General features: G+C 40.2%; 1 protein-coding gene across 4 annotated transcripts in view; it reads left to right on the top strand.

Annotated features, from left to right (window-relative positions):
• Positions 1-24,663, top strand: part of ABCA9 (ATP binding cassette subfamily A member 9) — a 61,368-nt gene extending 36,705 nt beyond the window's left edge. The window contains exons 23-40 of one of the 4 annotated variants that reach the window (XM_032429540.1): positions 2,017-2,154; positions 3,941-4,048; positions 6,181-6,354; positions 6,540-6,653; positions 8,568-8,687; positions 11,232-11,300; positions 11,761-11,852; positions 13,044-13,164; positions 13,756-13,873; positions 14,610-14,701; positions 16,921-17,081; positions 17,471-17,546; positions 17,620-17,714; positions 18,424-18,543; positions 18,729-18,869; positions 19,734-19,813; positions 22,186-22,241; positions 22,371-24,663. In XM_032429540.1, the coding sequence (XP_032285431.1) occupies positions 2,017-2,154; positions 3,941-4,048; positions 6,181-6,354; positions 6,540-6,653; positions 8,568-8,687; positions 11,232-11,300; positions 11,761-11,852; positions 13,044-13,164; positions 13,756-13,873; positions 14,610-14,701; positions 16,921-17,081; positions 17,471-17,546; positions 17,620-17,714; positions 18,424-18,543; positions 18,729-18,869; positions 19,734-19,813; positions 22,186-22,241; positions 22,371-22,469 (1,974 nt within the window). In that variant the 3' untranslated portion in view covers positions 22,470-24,663. Of the gene's footprint in view, positions 1-2,016; positions 2,155-3,940; positions 4,049-6,180; positions 6,355-6,539; positions 6,654-8,567; positions 8,688-11,231; positions 11,301-11,760; positions 11,853-13,043; positions 13,165-13,755; positions 13,874-14,609; positions 14,702-16,920; positions 17,082-17,470; positions 17,547-17,619; positions 17,715-18,423; positions 18,544-18,728; positions 18,870-19,733; positions 19,814-21,099; positions 22,054-22,185; positions 22,242-22,370 lie in introns of those variants that run through there. The other 3 variants (XM_032429537.1, XM_032429538.1, XM_032429539.1) reach the window with 3 other exon arrangements.
• Positions 24,664-25,524: the final 861 nt, after the last annotated feature.

The following is a 25,524-nucleotide window of genomic DNA, read 5'->3' as shown; positions in this document are numbered from 1 at the left end:
ACTTTATACAAATGGGTCAAATCTTTAGATAAATATTTATATTCAGCTATCTGATATTAAAAAATTTCTGTTTCCGGGGCACCTGGGTGGCTCAGTCAGTTAAGCGGCTGCCTTCGGCTCAGGTCATGATCCTGGGGTCCTGGGATCAAGCCCCACGACCGGCTCCCTGCTCAGCGGAGAGCCTGCTTCTCCCTCTCCCTCTGCCTGCCACTCTGCCTACTTGTGCTCTCTCTCTGTCAAATAAATAAATAAAATCTTTAAAAAAAAAAATTTCTGTTTCCTACAACTTGCAGTTCATGAATCAACAACAGTGGATCACCTAGGAGCTTGTTAGAAATGCAGACTCTCAACTAATGAGTCGTTGAACACTACATCAAAAACTAATGATGTACTATATGTTGGCTAATTGAACATAATGATAATAATAAGTAAATAAATAAAAATTATGTGCCAGATGTTGAAAAAAAAGAAAAGAAAAGAATTGCAGACTCTTAGCCCCCACTCCAGACCTACTGAGTATTTGCACTTTAATAAAATCTGTGGATTAGTACGCTCACTGAAGTTTGAGAAGGACTGCCTTATTTGGCAATATTTAAGATTGGTGTAATTCTTATAAAAATTTACATTTCTGCTTCCCTTGAAAAATCCCTCCATATGCTAATTCTGGCAGTCTGTGGTTGGAATTGAGAAACAGTTGCCCAGTTTAGACTTGGACTTTACTTGCCAAGTTGCTCTATCCCCATGCTGCTTCACGCATGTATATGACCTGCCTAGACCCTGTGGGAGTTTGGGGAGAAATCCCTGTGACAGACAAATGAAAAAAGATAACAAGAGAGTGTTATATGTGTAAGCCACAGCAGGTAAATGTTACAACGCTTGACCATTTGCAACTTGTCGGAGTTAATTTTCAGAAATAATTTGTGTGCCAATAATAAAATTAGAAATTACCTTTGATCAAACTGGTCTTTGGTATGTTTTAATCAGGCTAGTTTCCGGTGTGCTCAGAAAAATAGTTTAAAAAATGGCATTCTTAATATCAGTAAACATTACTTTAATTAGATTAGATACAATCCATGTGATTTATTTGTGATTGCAAAAATGCATGCCCAAATAACTTACTTACATTCTTTTTATTTGGGCAAGAAGTAATCATGTTATATATATGTATATACACGTCATATATTTTATATAATATAGAGAGAGATGTAACATTTTTTACCATATGTCTCCCCCCAGTTTTATTAAGATAAAAGTAATATGCAGCACTGTATAAGTCTAAGGTGTACAGCATTATGACTTACATATACTGTGAAATGATTTTAAAATGTCATTTTAAAAGAGATTTTTTTTTTTTAAAGATTTTATTTATTTATTTGACAGAGAGAGAGACAGTGAGAGAGGGAACACAAGCAGGGGGAGTGGGAGAGGGAGAAGCAGGCTTCCTGCCAAGCAGGGAGCCTGATGAGGGGCTCAATCCCAGGACCCTGGGATCACGACCAGAGCCGAAGGCAGACGCTTAACGACTGAGTCACCCAGGTGCCCCTAAAAGAGATTTTTACATGCAGCATTGCTACTGCAAGCTCAGTATTTGTGAAAACCTGTGCTTTCATGACAGTAGCTGCCTGCCTTCTGCTTCCAAGTATCCACGCATTCTTAATTTATAAAGTGCATGTATCGCATTTTGAAAGGAAGCCTACTGCCATGTCAAAGAGACATTGCTTTGTGGAGTTTTATGGTATTGCTGCTAAAAAGCATCTGAGGTATTTCATTTTGTGAGCATTTAGGCATAAATAGCCACACGGCTGATGCTATGGTCAGTAAAGAGCAAAATACTGAATTATTCCTTGCGGTATATCGGGAATTAATCAAATAATATGGGTGATGGTGATATTAATCACATTTAGTGCTTTAGCCTTCCTGTTTTGTCAATAATTCGAACGATTTTCTACCATATTCTTTCATTAAATTTTGTATTTGCTTTCTGAGGACTTAGAATGCATATTTGTTACATTTTAGGATCACAGGTTCTCAATAGCATGTAACACCAAAAGGCTGAATTGCTTTCCTGTCCTCATGGATATCATCAGCAATGGGCTACTTAGAATTTTTAATTCTTCAGAACACATTCGGACTGACAGAAGCACATATTTTGAAGTAAGTATAATTTTTTAGAGGGGGGGCAGAAGAAGAGAGAGAGAGAGAGAGAGAGTCCTAATCAGGTTCCACGCCCAGCTTGGAGCCTGATGCGGGGCTTGATCCCACAACACTGAGATCATGACCTGAGCCGAAATCAAGAGTCGGATGCTTAACCGACTGCACCACCCAGGCGCCCCTGAAGTAAGTATAATATTATCTCACTTATCCTGAACTTTAAGGAGTTTTCAAGAAGACACTTGAAATGCTGAAATAACATCATGTTAATTTTTGTGAACTTGTTCTTGAATAAGTGTATGTTTTACATACATGTAGTTTACATTTACAGGTTTATACACACACACACCTATATACATACACACACTATCTAGTAATGACTATGCAACATTATAACCTGAATTGGATGACTTGGGGTCAGTGGAACAGCAGAAAATACAATTAGTTGAGGAAAAGAACTGACAAATTTTCATCTTAGATCTGTCACCGTCTGTTGCGGTAGGTAATGGGACCTCGTTGAAACAGCCAGAGTCTTAAAGGCCAGACAATGTGGCCATAACAACTTGACCTTCTGTAGCCCTTGGCTCAGCAATCCACAGGAAAAAAATACAGATAAAAACTTCATCTCAAAGTTTTCTTAAGAAGTAAATACAGCAACGTGAGTAGCAGGTGCAGTTGACTGAGTTAAAGACGATGAGTAAGGCACAAAAACATCGGAAACCACAGGCACTCGATAAACTGCTCTCGTGATCACTATTGCTATTTGTATTATTTTTCTTCGGAGCGCATCGAGTTTCCATTAAAGAACGTTCAGCTTTGACTAGATCAGCAGACAGGCTGAACTAGAAGCAGTTTTTGTTTGAATTACAGTTTGCCAGGCCTGCTCAGATCTTGAGTCAGAACCTCCACAGAATCTCCACAGAACTTCCACACGCCACAGTGGGGGAGGGTGGGCAGCTCTATCATCTCGCCATCTTGAATCTCCCTTCGCCTTCTTGAAATGACACCATGGGCATACTCTACAGCTCCCTGGTCACTCTTTGTTATTGAGAATTATTCCAGTGCTGTCCAAAACTTCAATTTCCTATCCAATTCAAACACCGCAGGGTCAATTTGTGGCCTAATGGCGGTGGACTGGGTGGGTGGGCAGTGGTGGGCTTTGCCCTTTTCCCCCCTTTTCTAGTCTAACATCCTGGAGTAGAAAGGAGAGAGTGACCTTGCTCAGACTCCCCACCCCCTCTTTTCTCCACTGCTGGGGCTGGAAGCAGAGAGGAAAGATGGAGAGATTAAGACAGGAAGAAATGCTGCTCTGGAGACATCCTGCTTTCTCTAGTTGTATCTGCTACCTGTAGCTTCTACGTATGTGGCCGCCACAGCCTAGGTGACCTGCCTGATTGTCTTGGGTAGTGTTTAGCTTTGACTCCAGTCGCTTGTGTGGAGGAAGATGCACTCGATGATGCAGAGCAGAATTTCCCTTCGGCTGCTGCAGAGATGCCCTCACTGTCAAGCTCTCTCTCCTTTCCCTTGTTCATTGCTTGATGTGGCCATCATGCGGGTAGTTAACAACTTCCACCCCTGCGTTAACCTCTGTGTTCTTCAGAAAGAGCTGTAAGAACTGTTGAGTGCCTCTTGCATGCTGTTGGAAAGCTATAGAGATTTGGGGGTGCGGGGGAGCTGCCCCACATTCTTCATAACCCTAATTCACATATTTGAATGACTTAGTTAAGATTAAGCACAAATGAACCAGACGTCCAATTGCTAGCAGTTCACATGGTCTGCGTGATTTTAGGAGCACATGTCTTATGAGCATGGGTACCTGAGCAATGCCTTCTTCTGGATACCTGTGGCGGCCTGTTTTACTCCTTACATTGCGATGAGCAGCATCGGGGACTATAAAGTAAGAAGAGTTAACAAAGTCCTTGCATGTTCTTATTACTCAGAGACCCCTTCTCCACTCTATGACCGTACATTTCTATGGGGGTGGTGCACCTAATTTATATGCTTTTAATAAAAGGTTGGCAAATATGAAGAAAATGTTATTTTTCTTAAACAACTGTGAGACCTCAGGAAGGACAGCTGCGGAATATCATCAGCTAACAGGGAATGGCAGCTTTCATCTGGTTTATCACTTAGATTTTTATTGGTAGTCACAACCCTCTGTCATTATCACAATGCCTCTTTCAGCGATGGTTTTCGCTTTAAGATTGTGGTGAAGTTACTCAGTTAAACAGTCCTAACCAACTCACCACAGCATTTTGGCTTATTGTTGAAAAAGGCTGCCCCTTTCAAGATTCATTTTAGCTTCATTTGGTTGGAACATACTTGTACTAAAATTTTTTTTATAGGGTATTTATCTAAAACCCAAATCAAATTGGCAACTCCATGATATTGATATCTCTTTCTCCTTAACCTCCATAGCCGGCTAATGGTGAAGTCATGGAATTTGCCTCTGAAATATGTCTAAATCTTTCCACATTCCTCCATCTCTCCTCAACACCCTAGTGAGATCCACTATCATGTCTCTCCTGGATGAGCACATCAGCCTCCTTAACTGCTCGCTGTGGATCCCCATTAGTCTTCTCCTTACCCATTCTCCACCCAGTGGGACAGAGCAATTACTTAAAAACATGCACCTGACCATGTTGATTACCTGCCTAAGTCCCTCCAGTGGTTTCTTGGCAAACCAAAGAGCAAGAATGAAATCCTTGCTGTAGCCTGAAAAGCCGTGCATGATCTGGACCTGGACGTCTTTCTCCACTTTGATCTGACACCACTATTACCTCAATAACTATGTCCAGCCATGCTGTCTTTCCAGTTTCCCGAGAGGGTCAACTCTCCCCACTGCTGGTCTTCTCTCCTATGCTCTCTGCCCACTGTGCTCCTTACCTGTCACCTGTATAATTCCTACTCACCACTTAGACCCTAACTCAGGCCCTTCATAAGGGAACCTCCTCTGACAAATCCCCTAATTACAATTCACCTCTCCTATGACCCTTATCTTAACACTTTTAATTTTACTTCTTAAATTTTAATTTTCACAATTTTAATTATGTAGCTATCACTACACTTATTTGCATATCACCTTTATCTCTCTTGCCCCCTGCAACTTAAACTCCACAAGAGCCCATGACCAACACAAAGCACATGGTGGGCTCAGCAAACATATATTGAACACATTACTGAATAGAAAATGTCCAACTCTCTAACACACCCTTGCTATCATTCTTTTTCCTGCTGTTTTTCCAGATACACTCCCCTTTCCAGAATATTTATCTCCATTCTAACTTTTTTCCTAAGGAATGTCTTTATATAGACTCAATTTTAGGTTTAAAATTTCCATTGCTTTTGTGCTTCTGTTAAAGTTCAAGTAATATTTTAAGCCTTGTGTTAAGGCAATCACCGCAACAATATAGCTTAGAGTGAGTCACAATATCAAAATCTACTTACTAGTTTTCATATGTAATAATGAAAAATGTGGTCTACTTCAAGACAATAAGTGTCTTATTTTTATCTTATTAGTTTTAACAGACATCTTCTTATGCCAACCTAAAGAGTTGGTAATGAAATTGACCTGTTAGAAGATCATTTCTTAGACCTAAAATAAAATGCCGATAATTAATGGACTCTTTACACCCAGCATAAATTTGAAGAATCTTACAGGAAATTTGCAGACCTACATCTTTTGAATCTTTGTACAGTTTTCAAGTCTCAAGTGTCAAAAGGAAGAGTAGCTTTGTGAATACAAGAACAGGAATCTTCTGAGGCAATGTCCAGTCATTCTGTGATAGAATGTGAGCTGGTTATATTAGTGCATTTCTCCTTCAGATGATGAAGTCACCATGCAGTTTGGAGCATCATCGATCCCCTTGAAGGAGGAGTGTGGCCAGTAAAACTCTCATTTACTAAATCGGCATAATATATGAAAGGGACACAGGAAAAAAAAAATGACTGATTTTGTGACCACATATTTACAGCTTCTCGAGCCTCAACTATTCAGCACTTTTGACGATTCTTCCTTTTCTTTCCCAGAGAAAAGCTCACTCCCAGCTACGGATTTCAGGGCTCTACCCTTCTGCGTACTGGTTTGGCCAGGCGCTGGTAGATATTCCACTCTACTTCTTGATCCTCCTTCTGATGCAAATAATGGATTACGTTTTTAGCCCAGATGAAATTATATTTATAATTCAAAACCTGTTAGTTCAGGTAAGTGGCAAAAATTATGAGGTAGTTTTATTAGACTATATTTCATGAATGCAATGACATTATTTATCTTAAACTAAAGAACTTCAAATTACCTTTGCTATCGCATAGTTTGGAGTTGAGGTTTCAGTAGGAATGCTTTCCTAGGTCGTATTTACCTTCTCCAACCTTAATATTTCTATTTTCAGATCCTGTGTAGTATTGGATATGTCTCATCTCTGATTTTCTTGACATACGTGATTTCATTCATTTTTCGCAATGGGAGAAAAAATAGTGGTATTTGGTCATTTTTCTTCTTAATTGTAAGTATGCAGACAGTGCATATTATTTGATTTTTAAATCATTTTTAAATAATTTTAAGAGTATGTATTTTAAAGGTACAATCAACAAGAGGGACAATGTCAAACTAAAGAGCTTCTGCATAGCAAACAAAGCAATCAACAAAATGACAGGGCAACCTATGGAATGGGGAAAATATTTATAAACCATATATGTCAATTATATCTCAATAAAGCTGGGGGGGAAGGAGAATCATTTAAGGATGAAATTAATCTGACCAAGAAATAAATTAGAATAAAGAATTTAAAAAATTAAAAAATGTTATAAAAGCACTGGTAGAGACCACTGAATTCTGTTAAACATGCATGAAGATTGCAAAACTTTGGGAATCATGGTTATAACATTTATATAAAAAAAATCCACAAAGTGTAATAGTGCCTTTTATAAAGTGAGCATAACTTTAGTAACAAATCCTAAGAAAGATAGGGACACCTAGGTGGCTCAGTCAGTTAAGCATCTGCCTTCAGCTCAGGTCATGATCTCAGGGTCCTGGGATCGAGTCCCACATTGGGCTCCTTGATCAGTGGGGAGCCTGCTGCTCCCCCTGCTTGTGCTCTCTCTTTCTCTCTCTGACAAATAAATAAATAAAATCTTAAAAAAAAGAAAGATAGAGTAAAAAAGAATATCATTGATAAATTAATTTGGAAAATCAAAGACAGTTCTCTAAATAAAAAGATGACAAAGCAAACCCAGAAATAAATTAAAATAATAAGAAGAGGAATAGTCCAGTATGATTTATTTTAGATTGAGATGATGGTTCACTATTAGGAGCTTTCAAACTAAGAGAGGAAAACTGCATGAATTAAGAAAACACCATATAATTCCTTTAAAAATGCCCAGTAAAATGTATAAGCACAGGAAGGACAAATTACTAAAAACCAATGGCAAATATTACAGTACATAGTAAACTTATGCAGCTATTCACCTAATATCAGCAATAAAACAAGGACACCTACAGTAATTAATTATAGCACCCAGTGTCAGTGAGGTGGTGTAACATGCACACCCATTCATGTTCATAAGAGCATAGACTGTCCCCATCGTTTTGAAAAATAATCTGTTAGTAACTGTTGAAAATGTGAATCCACATAAATTTTAACCTGCATTTACATTTCTCAGAATCTTTCCTAAAAGACTAAGAGTGTTGGGGTACCTGGGTGGCACAGTCAGTGAGGTGCCAGACTCTTGGTTTCAGCTCAGGTCATGACCTCAGGGTTGTGAGATGGAGCCCCATGTCCGGCTCTATGCTCAGTGTGGAGTCTGCTTGAGATTCTCTCTCCCTCTCCCTCAGCTCCTCCCACTTGTGCTCAGTCTCTCTCTTTCTCTCTAAAATAAAATAAATAAATCTTAAAAAAAATAAAGATTAAGAGTGTCAATAGATAAGGATTTATGTATGCCATTATTTATAGGAGCAGAGAAATTGAAACAACACATTTTCTAAAGGCAAAATTGTTGAATTCTTGCATATCCACTCAAAGAAATACTATGCAGCTGTGAAAATGAATAACTGGTATATTTAAACCCCAACAGATGTCCATGACCTCCTGTGAAATGAAAAAAAAGAAAAAGGCTGAGCAATGTGTGATAAAGAGCCCTCTTGTCAGATTCTGAATTTCAGCAAGAACTCCAACTGATTTGCATGCACACTGAATTTGAGAAGCCCTGGTGTGTCTTAAAAATGTCATAGTCAATCAAATACAGAATTCTGATAGAATCTTGTGTCGCAAAGAAAAAAAACATGGTGGCAGTACTGCCGTGTGAGGGGAAAGTTGAAAATAAGAACATTTACAAGATGAATTCCCACCCTCTTGGAAAACATACTAAAATTCAGATTTTTTACACTTTAGTGAAATTAGGATGCTTTTTTTTTTTTTTAGATCACCATCTTCTCGATAGTTGCTACGGATCTAAATGAATATGGATTTCTAGGGTTATTTCTCTGCACCATATTAATACCACCTTTCACACTGATTGGTTCTCTATTCATTTTCTCTGAGGTAAGTAATTTCACACCTGTCCTCAGGTCATGAAGTGTGTGGCATTGGAGATAGCCTAGGATATTGTAGAAATGTAGGTAGAGTCCTTATCTACAAAATTTGAAATCTCTGTCTTGGAAAGGTCATTCTCTTACCACAGGCAAGAGTCATGTTATTTAATAAGAAGCTTTGCTTTGGTTCATGAAGGTCAAGGGCGGTTCTGCAGTAGTGGAATTTTATAGTTCTCGTGATAACCCTCACTCCTGGGACCAAATGACCCTACTGGGAGGCTAATGAGATGTACTTTTTCTGTTAATTTTGGACATATTGGGTTTAAGATTCCTAATAGGCACATAATGGGAAATGCCACGTAGCCAGTAGGATGTATGAGTCTGAAATCCAGCATGTGGTTACTTGAGATCCATCAGCATATAAATGATATCTAAGTGATGGCACTAGATAATATAACCTACAGAGTAAGTATAGTTCGAATAAAAAGTGGGCCAAAGATTTGGCCTTGACTCCAAAATTTAAAGATTGGTAAGAAGAGTCAGCCAGTCAGGTTGAGGAGGAGCCCATGAGGTAGGAGAAAAAGTGGGGAACTGTTGATTGCCAGAATCTCTTCTCAGAAACTCTCCTTAAACACTTAAAGTATCCGTATAGAAGGATATGAGCCAGATGGCAGTAAAGAATATTTCAGGAAGGAGGGAGTGATTCAACCATCAAACGAGAGATCTAGAAAGTTGATGACTGAGAAGAGACCACTGGATTTGACTACATGAAAGTCATCGGTGGTATTAACCAGACAGAATTCAAGGAAAGGGTGAACACCAAACCTAACAAGAGCGAGCTTAGTAGATACTGTGATATGAGGAAGTAGTGCAATAGAGACAGCTACTTCTAGTTTCACTGAAAAGAGTAACAGATGGGAAAGTAGATGGATGAGGAAACTACATTTTTGTTTAAGAAGGGAGATAACGTGCTTATAGGAGAGAAAATTTTGATGAAAAGAGAGACATGAACTACCTAAGAAGCCAACTTCTTGAATAGCTGAGAAAAAAAAAACATATAGCACCCAAGCAGAGAGGTTGCTTTCCATCAAAGCAAGAACATCTCATCTATTTATGAAGATCATAGCCAGAGGCAGATCATTTAGTGGCTTTGATGGTAGTAAACGCATGATTCTCTTCTGAGTGATCCTCCTTTCTTAGGGAAAGAGATGAAGTTATCAACTTAAAGTGAGGTGAACAGGGGTGTTGGGATGTTGAGGATAGAGGAAAAGATGTAAACATTTATTTCAGAAAGTAGATCACCAGTAGAATTGACAGGGAGTATTAAAAGACCCCTTGCCCTACTTTGCAAGTGCAGTCAGCAAAGCTGATAGTTTCTCTTATCATAGTCTCCTTCCCAGATGCAGTTCAGGGCAGGTGGAGTTGGGTTCAATCAGGGTTAATGTTTTCCCAGTTGAGTCTGACAAAGAAAAGGATAAAGGTACAATCAATGTGGCAATGAGCAGTGGTTCTGTATAAGGAGGGATTGTAGCAATGGACCATGGAGATTCTAAGCTGGGGAATGATGAAGTTAAGGAGATGAGGGGGTTTATGGACAGTGGGACAGTGGTGGGGTTGGTGGGTTGGAGGGTCACCAACTCCAAATTATGGAGTAAGGATAGTAGAGCAAGGAAGCTGAAAAAATAAAACATAGTAGACAGGACAAAGATTAGGGTGCCTGAAGTTGATTTTGGATGTGGTACATTGTTTGGAAGCGGGTGACAGAGGCACATAGGAGAACAAGATTATTTGAAATAATGTCAGGGTCCTGGAAAACCATTCAATGAGAAAAATATAATCATCTTTTCTAGATGATGGATGGCTGTGATAGAGATTTCCTATGTCAGCTTAACATTGCTCAGAAAAAAGTCCTGGGAAATACAGCTCAAGAAACAAAATTGGCTCTTTACTCTTTATTTACTAAGGGAGTTGGGGGATGTTTTAGAATGTATTGTGAATCTAATGAAAATCATGCACTTATGTATTATGCATGTATATTCTGTATATTATGCATGTGTTGTAAATCTAATGAAAACCATGCCAAATTCCAGGTGAAGAGTTTTGTCTTTAGCATGAAGAGTTGTCATGATTATTCTTAAGAGTGGGTGGAGCAAGGGACAGAGCAATGTACTGGTTCCAGGGCTCTTAGGGAAGGAGCACAAATGTAGGGAGAAAAGCAGGTAAAAGTTAGGGAAGAGGGTTTGTCTTAAGACAGATCTTGCCCATGGCTTCAATGGTCCCCAGCACCACCCAGGATTCTCTTAGCACGGAGAATCATGCTGACTCACAGTGTTCTAAAAGCATCTGAGCCTCTAGGCCAGCACAGGAGAGGAGGTTACTGAGTGACTTTGGAAGCAAGGAAGACACATAGCACAGTCGGAAATCGACTTTTACCTGATGCACGAGAGAACGCTGGCAAAGTCATTAAAAGGACATTAATGTATCTTACATGAGATGAGATGAGATTTGAGAACAGATAAAGGTTCATCTAAACCTACTTTTCCTCATTTTACAGATTTCTCCTGACTCCATGGATTATTTAGGAGCTTCAGAACATCAAGTTGTGTTTCTGGCACTGCTAATAGTAAGAATACATTTCCATTTAAATGTTCTTGCATGAGGGGGACACATTTGTTTGCTTAGCATTAAGTTAAAAAGTTTAACTTTGGCACTTAAAAATGCAGTATTTTAGGCATCTGAAGCAACACACACACACACACACACACACACACACCACAGAGGCTTTAAAATTTGGACCGCTTTCTTTATAACAATCATCTGACATGGAGTGTGGAGCCCAAACTCTCAATGACATGAATAGTCTGGGTACCAACTTACTACTATCTTGTCTATTACAGCTTCTCTGAAGAACAGTGAAGCTAGCTCTGAGAGTTTCATTGGATATTAAATCGATTGTCTTTCAAACTTGTCAAAATGTTATCAGATCTATCTTTGTACATATGATCAAACTCCTTAAATAAATTCCAATATTGAACTTGTTTTTATGGTGATTTCTAATATTGATTGTCTTTTTCTCCCCTTAGCCTTACCTTCATTTTTGCATTTTTGTTTTTGTTCTCCGGTGTCTGGAAGCGAACTTTAGGAAGAAATCAATGAGAAAAGATCCCGCATTCAGGTTGAGAAAATTCAAATACAATTTCATGTTTTATTTAATATTCATTGTTTAAAAACATTTTAATATGCTTAAGTTAATTGAGTAAAAATAACTGCACAGGATTGTTCTTTTAGGAATTGTATAGTGTACAAAATTATTATAATTCACGATATTTTAATGAGCTTACAATCTAATGAGGGAAGCCACATCAGCACACGTGAGATGCTGAAAAATTAAGGAATTTCATTGACATACTAAAAGAAAGTTATATATGAAAGATAAAATCTTTAAAATAATTGGTAAGTATAGATAAACAATTGGTAAGTGTAGCCAGTCCAGGAAGGTAGGGTAGTCTGAGCAAAAGAACAGAAGTTGATATAAATGCCACCTTCCTGTAGATTTGAGTAGACAGCTAGAAAGAACTTGAAAGTTTGTATTGGAAAATAATGGAAAATTAAATTAAAGGTGAATTTTAGAGGGTGTTGGAATAGAGAAGTGTAGGAAAGATTTTGCAAATTACATAATGGGAAATCAAGACAGGTGTGTTTTGGAAACCTCACCTAACTCACAAAATATGAATCAAGTTCAACTGTAAAGTAGGTGGTAGGGCAGGAGCGTGACAAGAATCAGCAGACAGCAGCAATTTGTGATGGCATGACGGAGGGAGAAGATGAGAATCAGCAGTAATCAGTGGTGGGGGTGATGAAGGAAATAACTGGATAGATAGCAGTCAGGAAGGAGTGATTCTGAAACATTCCTAAAAAGTGACAGTGCTCACATACTGGTGATTATGTGTCCTGGATTTTCTGGGATATGTCTCAAATTCCAAATGTTTCAATCCACAGTTCTCGCAAAGTCTTCAGAATTCCAAAATATCTGTGCCAAAATTACAGTTCCTAGATGCCTTTCTCACACAACTGTGCCCCAAAATCTTTTGCCAGAGAATGTGTCCTGTTTTATTATTATTATGTTTTTTAAAAGTCACAACCAACAAGGAAAAGTAAACCTAGGGAAAAAGCAAGAGTTGCATCACTTGACTCGTCATGGAAACCAGGTTGTTTGCAAGGCGCATGGCACAGAGCTGAAAAATGGGGGTTATGTTGTACTCACAGTGAACCCATTCACATAATTGAGAGCAGTCTACAGAAAGCTCATTTTTGCTACAAGTTTTTCAACTGGAAACCTGTTATTATCACACTGTTTTGATTTTAGAATTTCTCCAAGAAGCAGTGGCATTTTTCCAAACCCAGAAGAACCCGAAGGAGAGGATGAAGATGTTCAGATAGAAAGAAGGAGAACCACAAATGCTGGGACTGTTGAAGACTTTGATGAGGTAGAACGACTAAAAACATGCATCAATATTTTGAAAAACACTTTGTGGTTCTTTCGTCCTTACACACATAGCTCATCACTTGACTTCACTGAATATGCAATGTCCACAGAGATAGAACAAGGGAAATACACACATACACACAGGCACAGACTTGTTAATTCATTTTTCAGGGTTGTATTTTGGGTAAGAAAAGCTACACATTACAAAACCTAAGTAAGACATTGTGAGTCTTATGAACTGAGTAAAGCTTACTGCAAGAGGAGGGAGTCCATCTGAGGTGTATGTGTGTTTGTGTGCATGTGTGCATGTGTGTGTGTGTGAGTGTGTGTCTTAACAGTCCTATCGGTTTGGTGGATGTCTCTATTCCTATTTTCTGAGAAAGAGAAGCACAGATCATGCGATACGGTGCAAATGTTATTTCCCTGCAGGAATATAGATTGGGAAATTTCACTTGAAAATGGCAGTTTCTGGGGGAAGGACTTGTCTGAGTCATGATTCTGTACAGGGAAAAATGTGGTTGGAAGGAATATGGTGCACTCACTCATTTCAAGGTAAGAATAAAGCCCCATTGTTATTTACTTGTCTCTACAGAAACCCGTCATCATTGCTAGCTGTCTACGGAAGGAATATGCAGGCAAAAAGAGAAACTGCTTTGCTAAGAGGAAGAAAAAAGTGGCCATAAGAAATGTCTCTTTCTGTGTTAAAAAAGGTTGGAGACAGTAGTTTTAACTGTTGGCAGAGCTATCTTGACCTCCCAAGATGAGGTCTTTGGGAGGAAATAATAGTACCCGAATCTGGGGCCATCTATTGATAATCATGAAAGGCAGCCCACTCATCCACAGGCACACACAGATCTGTCCTGCTTAAAAGCCTCAGTTATAATAACAGTGCTTTTTCTTTGCCTAAGAAGACAGTTCTGTCTGTTCTGTTGAAACAGGCAAACAAACAAAAAAAGAACACCAAAAAAAAAAAAAGAAAAGAAAAAAAGGAGGCAGTTAAGAAGGATGTTATAGCTTTCAAAGTACCATTAATTTCACAACAGGGAATATACGCAAGAGGGAACTCACTGGGACACAGCAGTGCAGTCTCCATTCTAACAAAGAGCACATTTTGTGAAAGTGTCTGTTAAATGCAACAGACTTTGGGACCAAAATTTGTTTCTGTTCCAGCTTAGCATCTCAATGGCTGTATGACCATGGGCATGAGCAAGTTATACATCCTCCTTACCCCTCAGTTTCTTTGCCTATAAATTGAAGCCAGTAACAATGCTTAGGGGTTTGTGTGTGTGTGTGTGTGTGTGTGTGTGTGTGTGTGTGTGTAGAACAGATGAATTAATGCATTCGTGCACTCGACACAGAGCCTGACACATAGTGAGCCCTCCAATAGTATTTGCTTTTAGATTTATTGTAATTACTTGAAGTTCTAAGCATACCTATTTCTTTCAGGTGAAGTTATAGGGCTCTTAGGACACAATGGAGCTGGTAAAAGTACAACTATTAAGATGATAATCGGAGATACAAATCCAACCGCAGGGCAGGTCAGTAAACCACACAGAAATATGGTCATTAATGCTGCCTTGAACAAGCATTAACCCGTGAACATTGATGACAGTCTTAAAAATATGTAAACGATCCTTTCTTATGAATCCATTGAGTTATGCATGGAATGAAGAGGATTAATTAAAAACTTCTCTCCTTAATTCCAAAAATGGTGAGCTGCCAAAAAGGGCTCCATGTTATCTACACCATATGTTTTATTGAATGAAAAGTAGTGACATTAAAAGGAAGTGTTTTGGTAAAAGTAAAGCTGAACATTAGCTTTATTCAGGTCAGAGATCTTTGGGTTTTTTATTTTTTATTTTTTGTTGACTTATGTATCCTAAGAATTTGTTGAATTGAATTGCCAAGATCCAGGATTTATTCAGAAAAGAGAGGTCATAGATTAGAGAAAAAAAATAAGGATTGTCTAAAGTCCCAATCAAAAGCTAGAATGGTATGTGAATGTCACTTGGCAGTACGTCTAGGCCAAGTTGGATAACATGATGGCCGGAGATCCACAGGGACTACAACACTGAGGAGGACCTGCTGCTGACATTTGACAGAAGGTTGAGGGCAGAGGGAGTGGGACCATGAAGAGAGGTTGTGTAGGCGTGTGGATTGCAACATAAGTTTCTGAATTGTCTTTCCATTTCTCCTCTTGCCTCACACAGCAGCCAGAACAGTCCTTAAAAGATGCAGATGAGATCATGTCACTATCCTGCTTATCATCCTTCACTTAGAATTGATCCAAAATCGGTGTTATGCACAAACAATGAATCATGGAACACTACATCTAAAACTAATGATGTAATGTATGGTGATTAACATAACAATAAAAAATTAAAAAAAAAAAAGAATTGATCCAAAATCTTTAGCATGGCCAAAAAAGGCCCTGTAAGATCTGGGCTCTGCTCATCCCTTGCTCACATTGGCCTTTGGTCATCGTCCCTCTGTAGGACCTTTGGGTTTATTTTTCCATTGGCTAGAGTGCTCCTCCTTCGGTTTTGTACTTGGTTACCTCCTTCTCATCACTTTAAAATTTACCTCCGCAAAAGGATTTGCCCTGACTACACTCATGGCTACATTGGATCTTCCCTTTTTATTCTTTATCACGTTTATTGCCTTGAAAGCATTAAGCAGGGGCTATAATTCATCCCCATATGCATCTACTTGTTTTTATTTTCCATTTCTCTGTCTAGATTGAAAGCTCTGTGAGCCCACATTAACTAGTTCTCTCCTCCTTTATATTGGGGAAAGACAACATAGAGTTGGGGTCAAGGGCTTGGATTCTGAAGGCAGAGTCCAGCTTTAACTCCCAGGTTTACCTTGTGTGACCTTCTGCAAGCTACTAAATCTATGCACATGTTACTTTTCTCCTGTGTGAAACAGGGATGATAAAACTAATACCTGAGTCATATAGGATTTTTCTAAGGATAAAGTAATTCAAAACACATAAAATGCTTAGATTCTAGCACATAGTAAGCACTGGTACACATGACCTGTTAATATTGTCATATAGCACAGTGATTGGCTCATTAAAATAATAAATGCTATTTATTAGTATTTACTGGTTCCTTTGTGCCAGACTAGTGCCAAGGACTTCTCATTTATTATCTTAGTTCAGGATTTCTTAAGTTTGGCACTGGTAACATTTTGGTCTAGGTTTTTTTGTGCGTGTGTGTGAGGGACTGTCCTGTGCAGCATCCCTGGTCTCTATCCACTCAATTCCAGCAGCACCCAAGTATAACAACCAAAAACATCTCCAGGCATTACCAAATGTTCTCTGGAAAGAAGATTGCCCCTGATTGAGAACCACTGCCATTTTTAATGCTCACAATAAACTTGCGCAACAAATCCTATAATTATAGCTAGTTTAACATTGGGGAAATAGAATCCTCAACAAGTATCTACTCCTTTGAATGTTTGGATCAGTGAAGGAAGTCAAACAATGAACAACCAAGTAAGCCACCCTGAATCCAACCAAGGTAATGGACTTGGAAATAAAGTCTATAGAGAGATATGACAATGTGGAATATGTTCCTTTTGATTTATTGAGTTTTTGCCATCTTTCGCCTACAGCTAAGTGATCACTTATTTACATTTGTACTCTTGGCAGCTGTGTGTGTACGAGGAGGACATCACTGAATTATGCACTCATGTGCCCATATGTGTGTATACACAATTTTGGACTGAATGTGGGAATGAACTTTTTGTGCAGGTGATTTTGAAAGGGAGCAGTGAGGGGGACTCCCTCGGGTTCCTGGGATACTGTCCTCAGGAGAACGTGCTCTGGCCCAACCTGTCAGTGAGGGAACATCTAGAGGTGTTCGCCGCCATCAAAGGGCTGAAGAAAGGGGACGCCACGGTCACCATCACACAGTACGTGGGGGGAGACACACTGGTTCTCTACTGGGGGGATGTGATAGGAAAGATGTTCCCACAGAATTAAGGAAGGGAGATTCTAACCAATGACTCCACACCTGTGGGAGAAGATGTAGTTATCAAGAAGCTAGTGGAGTGTTGTATTAAGCCTGGAGAGAAAAATATTGTTGATTATTCCTTAATATGGAAAGATGTCATTGAAAAATATGAATTTGACCACTATAAAAGGCTCATAAAGTATCCTAGGTAGTTTCAATTTTATGATCATTCTGAATACTCTTTTTAAAAATGTCTCTAATATAGTGTTTGTTCTGATTTACCCATTCCCCACACACATTCCTCATAGTGTGGGGGTAATGTGGATTGACTCACTCTGCTTCCTCCAGGTTGGTGGATGCGCTCAAGCTGCAGGACCAGCTGAAGCTGCCCGTGAAGACCTTATCCGAGGGAATAAAGAGGAAGGTAGGAACAGGGCTCGGTGTTACTCTGCACACCCCATAGGTCGGTGCCAGACATGCTGTTCCTCTTGTTCCAGGTGTGCTTCGCGCTGAGCATCCTGGGAAACCCATCGGTGGTGCTTCTGGATGAGCCATCCACGGGCATGGACCCCGAGGGGCAGCAGCAGATGTGGTGAGGAGATGTCATGAGTAATCCTAAGTGAACTGATTAGTCCTATAACAACTAGTCTTCAAAATCATTGTTTATAAGGCAAAAGACAACCCATTATCAGGAAATGCAATATTAAGGGCAAAAAATCTGATGCCCTATCACAGCCAGTTTTTATTAAGGAGAAAAAGATAATTCTAACACCCTAATACTCTTAAGAATCTTGTTTTCATGGTAGATCTTCGGAGTATGCATGGCCCATTTTTATACCCAACCATATCAGTCTATTATTCAGTTTCAATTTCTACAACATCACCTGATACACAGTTCTTATGAGGAAAAAAAATCCCAAGTTCTTAGGACGATTCTGAAATCTGCTGTTTTGTATTTTAGGGTTTATATCATTATTATCATGCTTTTAAATAAGTGCTCCTCGTTTTCTCTCTTTCTTCCCACTGCCCTCTCATACATATCCTTGGAATTCAGCATTTTTCTAAATAACCTTTTACCCAATATTATCTTCTACCTTCAGCACCAGCCATGTTCTGAATTATATTACCCCACCCGATAGTTTGGGTATTTACATGAATGCTGTCCCTCCAAAACTCCTTTTTTTGTCTAAACTGAATTCACTAATTATTTCGTGTGTGCTAGTAAAACATGTTTAAAAGATGCGAAGACGTCTTACGTTGAGCATCGCCACCAGCTGGCATTGCCCCTAACCTCCCTTTAGGCAGGCGATCCGGGCCACCTTTAGGAACACGGAGAGGGGCGCCCTCCTGACCACTCATTACATGGCAGAGGCAGAGGCCGTGTGTGACCGCGTGGCCATCATGGTGTCCGGAAGGCTGAGGTGGGTGCCCATCCAAACCCACCCTTGGCTCCCAGTGGGCCTTGAGCAAAGGACATTTCCCTGCACAGGGTTATCACTGTCAGGGGCTGGAGTGGCCTGGCCCTGGACTCCAGAGGCTGAAAGTCACTGGCAATCGATTTATCTTCTCCTTCTCTTCCTTGACTTCATCCTCCTCCTACCTCCAGATGTATCGGTTCCATACAACACCTGAAAAGCAAATTTGGTAAAGAGTATCTGCTAGAGATGAAGGTGAAGACCCCTGCCCAGGTGGAGCCCCTCCACTGTGAAATTCTGAGACTTTTCCCCCAAGCTGCTCGGCAGGAAAGGTGAACACAGGGGTTGGCTTGTTTCATCTTTTTTGTTTTTCTATTATGGCAAAGAGAAATAAAAGCTTTACTTGATCATTCTTCTTTTTTTTTTTTTTAACTCTATGGTAATTGTGACTTAATGAATTAGAGGCTAATCTCTAATTAATTAACTGTGATTTTATTTCTTGATTAATTATTAGAGAAAGGCCCAATTCCACGGGAATTTCCTTCCACAGGAGGGATATAAGAGAGCAAAGTACTGATTGGGAAGCTGATTGTTGTAAGGGAATTCACATTCCTGGCAGCTCTATCATGGGCCAGGTCCTAATGTGTGCATGGACCTTGGTCATCTGGATCCTTTCTAGAGGGTAAAACCATCCCCATTAAATGCGACCACTTGTCTGAAGCTGGGACCCGGTGCCAGGCATCAGTCAAAGCTCAGTGAGTGGTGGCTCTTAGCATTTTTATTATTATCGGTAATGGCACTTGAGGTCGTTTTGATCATGCCAAATCCTAGTGGTGGAGCCAGGAGGTGAACTTAGTTCTTTGTACTTAAATGCTATTCTCTTCTCACTAAGGAAGAAGGATGATAAGTCATCCTGCCTCTCACCATCTTGGGGTGCAAGTGCTGCTGGTCTCCTCTGTCTCCCATTCCTCCCAAGAGTAAAAGGAAGCCCTACTGTGAGAGCCCCCTCCTGCTTCTGCTTGAATAAAGTGACTTCTTGTTGATTAAAGAACATTCCCACTATCACTGCATCCATGGCTCTGCAGACACGTACATTGAGATAAATTGTTGGTGATGTTGCTGCTTTTTAGACATGCATCCAGTAATGGTTGTCTTCTTGAAACATGGAGCTCAGCCTCCCTCTCCATTCCTGGCAGGTACTCCTCCCTGATGGTCTATAAGTTGCCTGTTGAGGATGTGCACCCCTTATCGCAAGCTTTCTTCAAATTAGAGATAGGTAAGAGTGACCATTTGGACTCCAGGAAACAGAGAAATTCAAATCTTGCTTAAAACCAGTATAAGAAGTATTAAGACTTTTAATGATGGTTCTCAACCATGAGTGATTCAGTAATGTCTGTGGATACCTTTGGTTGTCACAACTGGGGCTGGAGTTGGGGGGTGCGACTGGTATCTTGTAGGTCAAGGCCCCGGATGATGCTAAACATCCTACAATGCACACAGGTCCACTCCCTCCCACAGCAAAGAAGGACCAGACCAAAATGTCATCAGTGCCAAGGTTGAGAAGTCCTGTCCTAATTGAATGAGACTCTAGAGGGAAGAGATCGTTGGCATTTAGGGCTGGAGTGTCCACAAAGACATCCCTAGAGTACAGTGAGCCTTTTCTTCAGAGCCTTCTAATGTTTCTGCTTTTAAACATGTTCCCTCCCACCTCAGATTCCTCCTGCTGTGTTTCATTTGCTAAAACTAAAGTTCTGAGGGCACCTGGGTGGCTCAGATGGTTAAGCGTCTGCCTTCAGCTCAGGTCATGATCCCAGGGTCCTGGGATCGAGTCCCACATCGGGCTCCCTGCTCCTTGGGAGCCTGCTTCTCCCTCTGCCTCTGTCTCTCTGTCTCTCATGAATAAATAAATAAAATCTTTAAACAAACAAACAAACAAACAAACAAAAAACTAAAGTTCTGCTTTGGGGGGGTAACCTAACTTTTTATCACAGTTTTCCACCCCACTATGTCGTGGAAATGTAAGTTAGCATTTTTTTTCCCTCCAAATGTTAGGTGAGACACAGTTACCTTCTCAGCTGCAATACATTTATTGAATGAGGTAGATCCCATAGTGTGTGAGCACAACCCATGTCCTGTGACTATTCCTGTGTCCTGCTACATAGACTCATTCCCCCATAGCATCAGATCGCTTTGGGGTGTTGCAAACTGCACAGAACTCCAGCCTCGCATGCCCACTCCAGGTCAGAGTTGCTTAGTTGCTTAATATTTGGAGACTTCAAGCTAGGGAGGTGGGAGGGTTGGTTTTATCTCCCTTCTTATCTTATTCCTCCTCTGCTCATCCGATCTTTTGAGCCTCTCTGGTGTGGAGTGTAAGGAGAGGGAAGAAAAGATATGACAGCAAAGCTTGATTTGCTCATTAGAGCCGGACTATGGCATGAGGGCCTCCTGTGCAGAGAGGAGTTCCTTGAAGACTCCCTCTCCCTCCCATCTGTAACCTCTGACTAAAGCTTCTACTCTGGGGTGGGTGATGCCTTCTCCTCTTGGTCTCTTGGTCTCTTGCAGCCTCTGGGCCACTTCTTGGAATTCCCTTGCCTTTCCAAGAGATCTCTTGGAGGACCTCCATTGGATGCAGCATCTTGGCCTCTCCAAACTCTGCAAGTACAGGGCCATCACTGTCCACAATTTTTTACATGTTCCCAGACTTGAGGCAAGGACCCAATCCCATGTCCCCTGATTACAGGTCAATCCCACCAGATCCTCTGTCCACAGAGGGGAGAAAGGAAATGCCACAGCAATCTGGACAACTGCCCACAAGAAACCTTTGCTTTCTAGTCTTACCTCTCGGTTCATTATTTTCTTCCTTTTATGTATCTGCACATTTGGGGGTCTTAATCACAGTCCACATTGATAACAGATGGTCAACTCAAAATTAGGATAATTTGACAAAGTTTGGTTTAGGCAGGGACCATTTGCCAAGGGGCAAGGCACAGTGCAATGACCCAAGGCTAGACTTAGCAGAAGTGTTGCCATTCTCAGGTCCAAAGGGACTAAGAGAGGAAGCAATGGCTGGAACCCGGGAGTAGAATCATGTAGAATTTGTGACCTCGTGAGAAGCAGTGACTTTCAATCAAGGGACAAAGTTGATATCAGGGAGGGAGTGAAGGAATAAAGGCCTTGACCTCCCCTCTCCTCTGTCCCTCCTCATGAGCTACCACTGGTGGAAACCACCAGAAAAAGCCTCTTAAGTCAGCCGGTAAAGCAAAGAGCAGAGTAGAGAGAGTGAAGGCAAATGTTGAGGGGCACATGGTAGTGTTCTAGCACAGGGGGGAACTGTCTCTCCACTCACCTGGCATAGGTGGTCTGGGACCTTGCACATTGTTTTCCAGTCTGGTATGCCCCGGCCCAAACTCTAAGACAATGGGAGAGTATTTCCGTCCTGTACAAGACCACAGGGTGAATTTGCCTTTCCATATTTAGCATATGTGCTGCCCAGGTGAGCACCTGTCTTTCCATATTTAGTCTGAGAATATTTATTACCTTATCCTTCATGTTTAAAATCTGTATGTATGTAGATTTTGTGCATAACTTGGTAAAACTCTCCAAATAAAAAAGTAGATGAACTCCTAACGTCCGTCCGTCCTTCTGCAGTTAAACAGAGCTTCGACCTGGAGGAGTACAGCCTCTCCCAGTCCACCCTGGAGCAGGTGGGTCAGTGTGCGTGTCTTGGTTCATCCATGCACTATAAATGTACAGCGTGAGCGGACGCTTTGCACTCACTTGGAGCTACGGAGGCAGTGTGGCCTCTCTCCCTCTTTATTTCTTGTCCGTCTCAGGTTTTCCTGGAACTCTCCAAGGAACAGGAGCTGGATGACTTTGAGGAAGAACTTGACCCTTCAGTGAAGAGGAAACTCCTCCCACAGGAAGACCCTTAAAGCCCCAAATACCCTATGTTTCTTTTTAGTCTTATGCCTCTTTTTAAAGATAATATTTTATGTCATTAATATATCTTATCTCAGATATGCTACAAAATGCTTTTGAAACTCATGTCCCCATTTTTCTCAATAACATGAGGGATAGTAGGACTAAGGAGAAAAGGCAGTGAGAACCGTCTCAAAACCGGACCATGGGGCCTCTGTACCGGCAACTAAATCCCACATGTCATACGGAGGTAAATCGAAAATGCATTTGTTGTAGAATGTTTGGATCTCTCAAGATGACACAGAGGTTGCTTTATTTTCTTTGTTTCAACATCAAAACTTTGAATATTTTCTTATCCTTTTGAATAAAGTGCACAAGTACAAAGTAAGACCGAATCCTGATTTTAGGGGAAAGAGAGGCAGTGATTACAGAACAGCACAGTATTTGCTTTTTTTAAAGTTTTTGTTTAAATTCCAGTTAGTTAACGTACAGTGTGATGTTAACTTCAGGTGGACAATACGGTGACACAGCACTTCCATATAAACACCTGGCGCTCATCCCAACAAGTATTTGTGTTTTGTAATTCAGAGTTTGTTTGTTTGTTTTTGTTGTTGTTTGCTTATTCATAATAAACGGATTTTCCTTTTCTGTCATTTTTCACATTTTATGTTGTACAGTCTATGTTTTGTCTGTTGTGACTGTCAAGGAAATTTGAAACCTGTTAAAATAAGTAATTTCAGTAAGAATTTGAATAATCGAGTGGGGGAAAGTTTAAAAATGACATATCTTACAATTTGGAAACATATTTCTGATTTTATATGTTTTCTTATGATGCAAGGGTCTACTCCTATGCAGATCTTAATTTCTCATGTTTATGTATGTTATGACCTCTCCAACTGGTGACCCTGTAACACCTTAAAATCAGTGCAATATACTTGTATACTCTTATTTAGGTAAGTTTTTTTGTTGTTCTTGCTACTATTGCTGTTGTTAGCTCTTATGGACTGACTTGTGTTCCCCTGAAATTCTTCTGTTAAAGCCGCAAACTCCAGTGTGGCTGCATTTGGAGATGGGGCCTTTAAGGAGATGAAGGTTCAGTGAGATCTTAAGATTGGGGCCATAATAGCATTGGTATCTTTACAAGAAGGGGAAGAGACACCATATCTCTGTGCACTCACATGAGGACACGGCAAGGTGGCTATCTGCAAGCCAGGAAGAGAGACGTCACCAGAAACCAAGTTTTCTGGCACCTAGCCTGGGAGTCACCATTTGGAGATGAGCTGCCTACAGAGCTCCCTGGACTGTGCAGGACCAAGGCATGAAACACACACCTACACACACTCCAGTGCAAAACCAAAAAGTGAAACCCCTACAAAACACTTTGTGGCATTGAGCTACTGAGGTTGCTGAGACTGTGGGGTTGTTTGTTACAACAGATAGTCAACATGACGTTAACTAACACAGATCATGCCAGGAAATGGGTGGGGACAAAACCCTGGAGTAACTATTTCTTGCTGCAATCGCCAAAGACCTTTGAACTATTCTAAGCTGCCTGTCCGCAGTCCTTGCCTGGATCAACTCTACAAGGGTGACCCTTCCTTCACTTTCAACCCATTTGTCCCACACCAGCCTCAAAGTATAGCCAAATAACAGTAACTTCCAACCCAAGACATGATGCCTTTGAGTGAGTCCACCCTTCATTGTATTGTAAAAAGCCAAGAAGGGATGACCTAACTTAGATCTACAAAGTTATACTGAGTGAATGTTTGGAGTATTTGAAGTAGAAAGTAAGAATAATTTATTCCAAGGGATTAATAAATGAAAACATTGCAGTGATTATGAATAAATAATTTTAATGATACTGGGTTTATTTTTCTCATACTAGATGTGCTTTTCTCAACAGTGACACCGTTAACACTTTGTGCCAGAGAATTCTTTGTTGGGGGAGGGAGAAAGGAGAGGTTGTCCTGTGTCTTGTAGAATATTCAATGGCAATCCTGATCTGTACCCACTAGATGCTAGTAGCAATCTCCACCTGAGTGTGACAATCAAAAACATTTCTAGACATTGTCCAAATCACCCCACTGTATTACAATTATATGTCCTTAAGCCAACTGCTTGGAATTTTATCATCTTGGAGCGAAGTAAAAAGTGAATTAAAGATAGTGGATCTTGTTCATTTGGGGGTTTTGGTGTCTTGCATTAAATACTCTGGACTAAACTACAAAAATTGTTCTTCTTGAAGAAATCTAGGAAATTAGCAATAAAAATGGTCAATAATACATTTTAAAATTTGTAGGCATTGGAGTAACTTCTGTTTGAAGTTCATGTCTCTTTGAACTTTTTAAAGAGAGCATAAGCCTCAGTAATGTGTTGTACAAGGCTGTAAATGATTTCGGTGAGGGAAAATGAAGAACCTCGCAAACTGGTGTGTCCCAAAGCAGTGGAACCTCTGAAAAAGCAAGTATGGCAAAGAGCATTGAAAGCTAAATGAGGCAGTTGGTTAAGTGACTGACTCTTGATTTTGGCTCAGATCATGATCTCAGGGTCGTGAGATCGAGCCCTGCGTCAGACTCTGTGCTGGGTGTGAAGCCTGCTTGGGATTCTCCTTCTGCCCCTCCCTGCCCCACCTGCATACGGTTTCTCCCTCTCAAAAAATAAAAAAGTACATGTCTCTTGTTTCCATAAATACATATTAACACATCTGAAATCTAATTGAGATTCTCCATAATATTTAGCCATGTTAATACACTGGTAAATACCAATCTTCAGAAACTGATTTATCTAACACAACTTAAGGGGTACTTTGTTAATTCTCCAAGGTTATTTTATTTATGCTAAATTGATGGGAAACTCTCAGATTCTCTTTTCCCTGTGACGAAAACATAATCTTCACTTTGTTTGAAAATACTGCAGTGTTGAAATAGAAAACTTACCAGAATTTTGAACTTGGATGATTCTGTGCCTTTTGAAGATATAAGGATTACACTAAGAATAACATAGATCTTTAATGCACATGTGGGAGAATATGTCTAGATGATGGACCTAGAAGAGAAATTGCAGAGTTGC

This window comes from Phoca vitulina, unplaced genomic scaffold (assembly GCF_004348235.1).
Source record: "Phoca vitulina isolate PV1807 unplaced genomic scaffold, GSC_HSeal_1.0 scaffold41, whole genome shotgun sequence".
Lineage (NCBI taxonomy): Eukaryota > Metazoa > Chordata > Mammalia > Carnivora > Phocidae > Phoca > Phoca vitulina.
The sequence above is the reverse complement of the archived record's forward strand: the minus strand, read 5'-3'. Positions and strand labels throughout refer to the sequence as shown.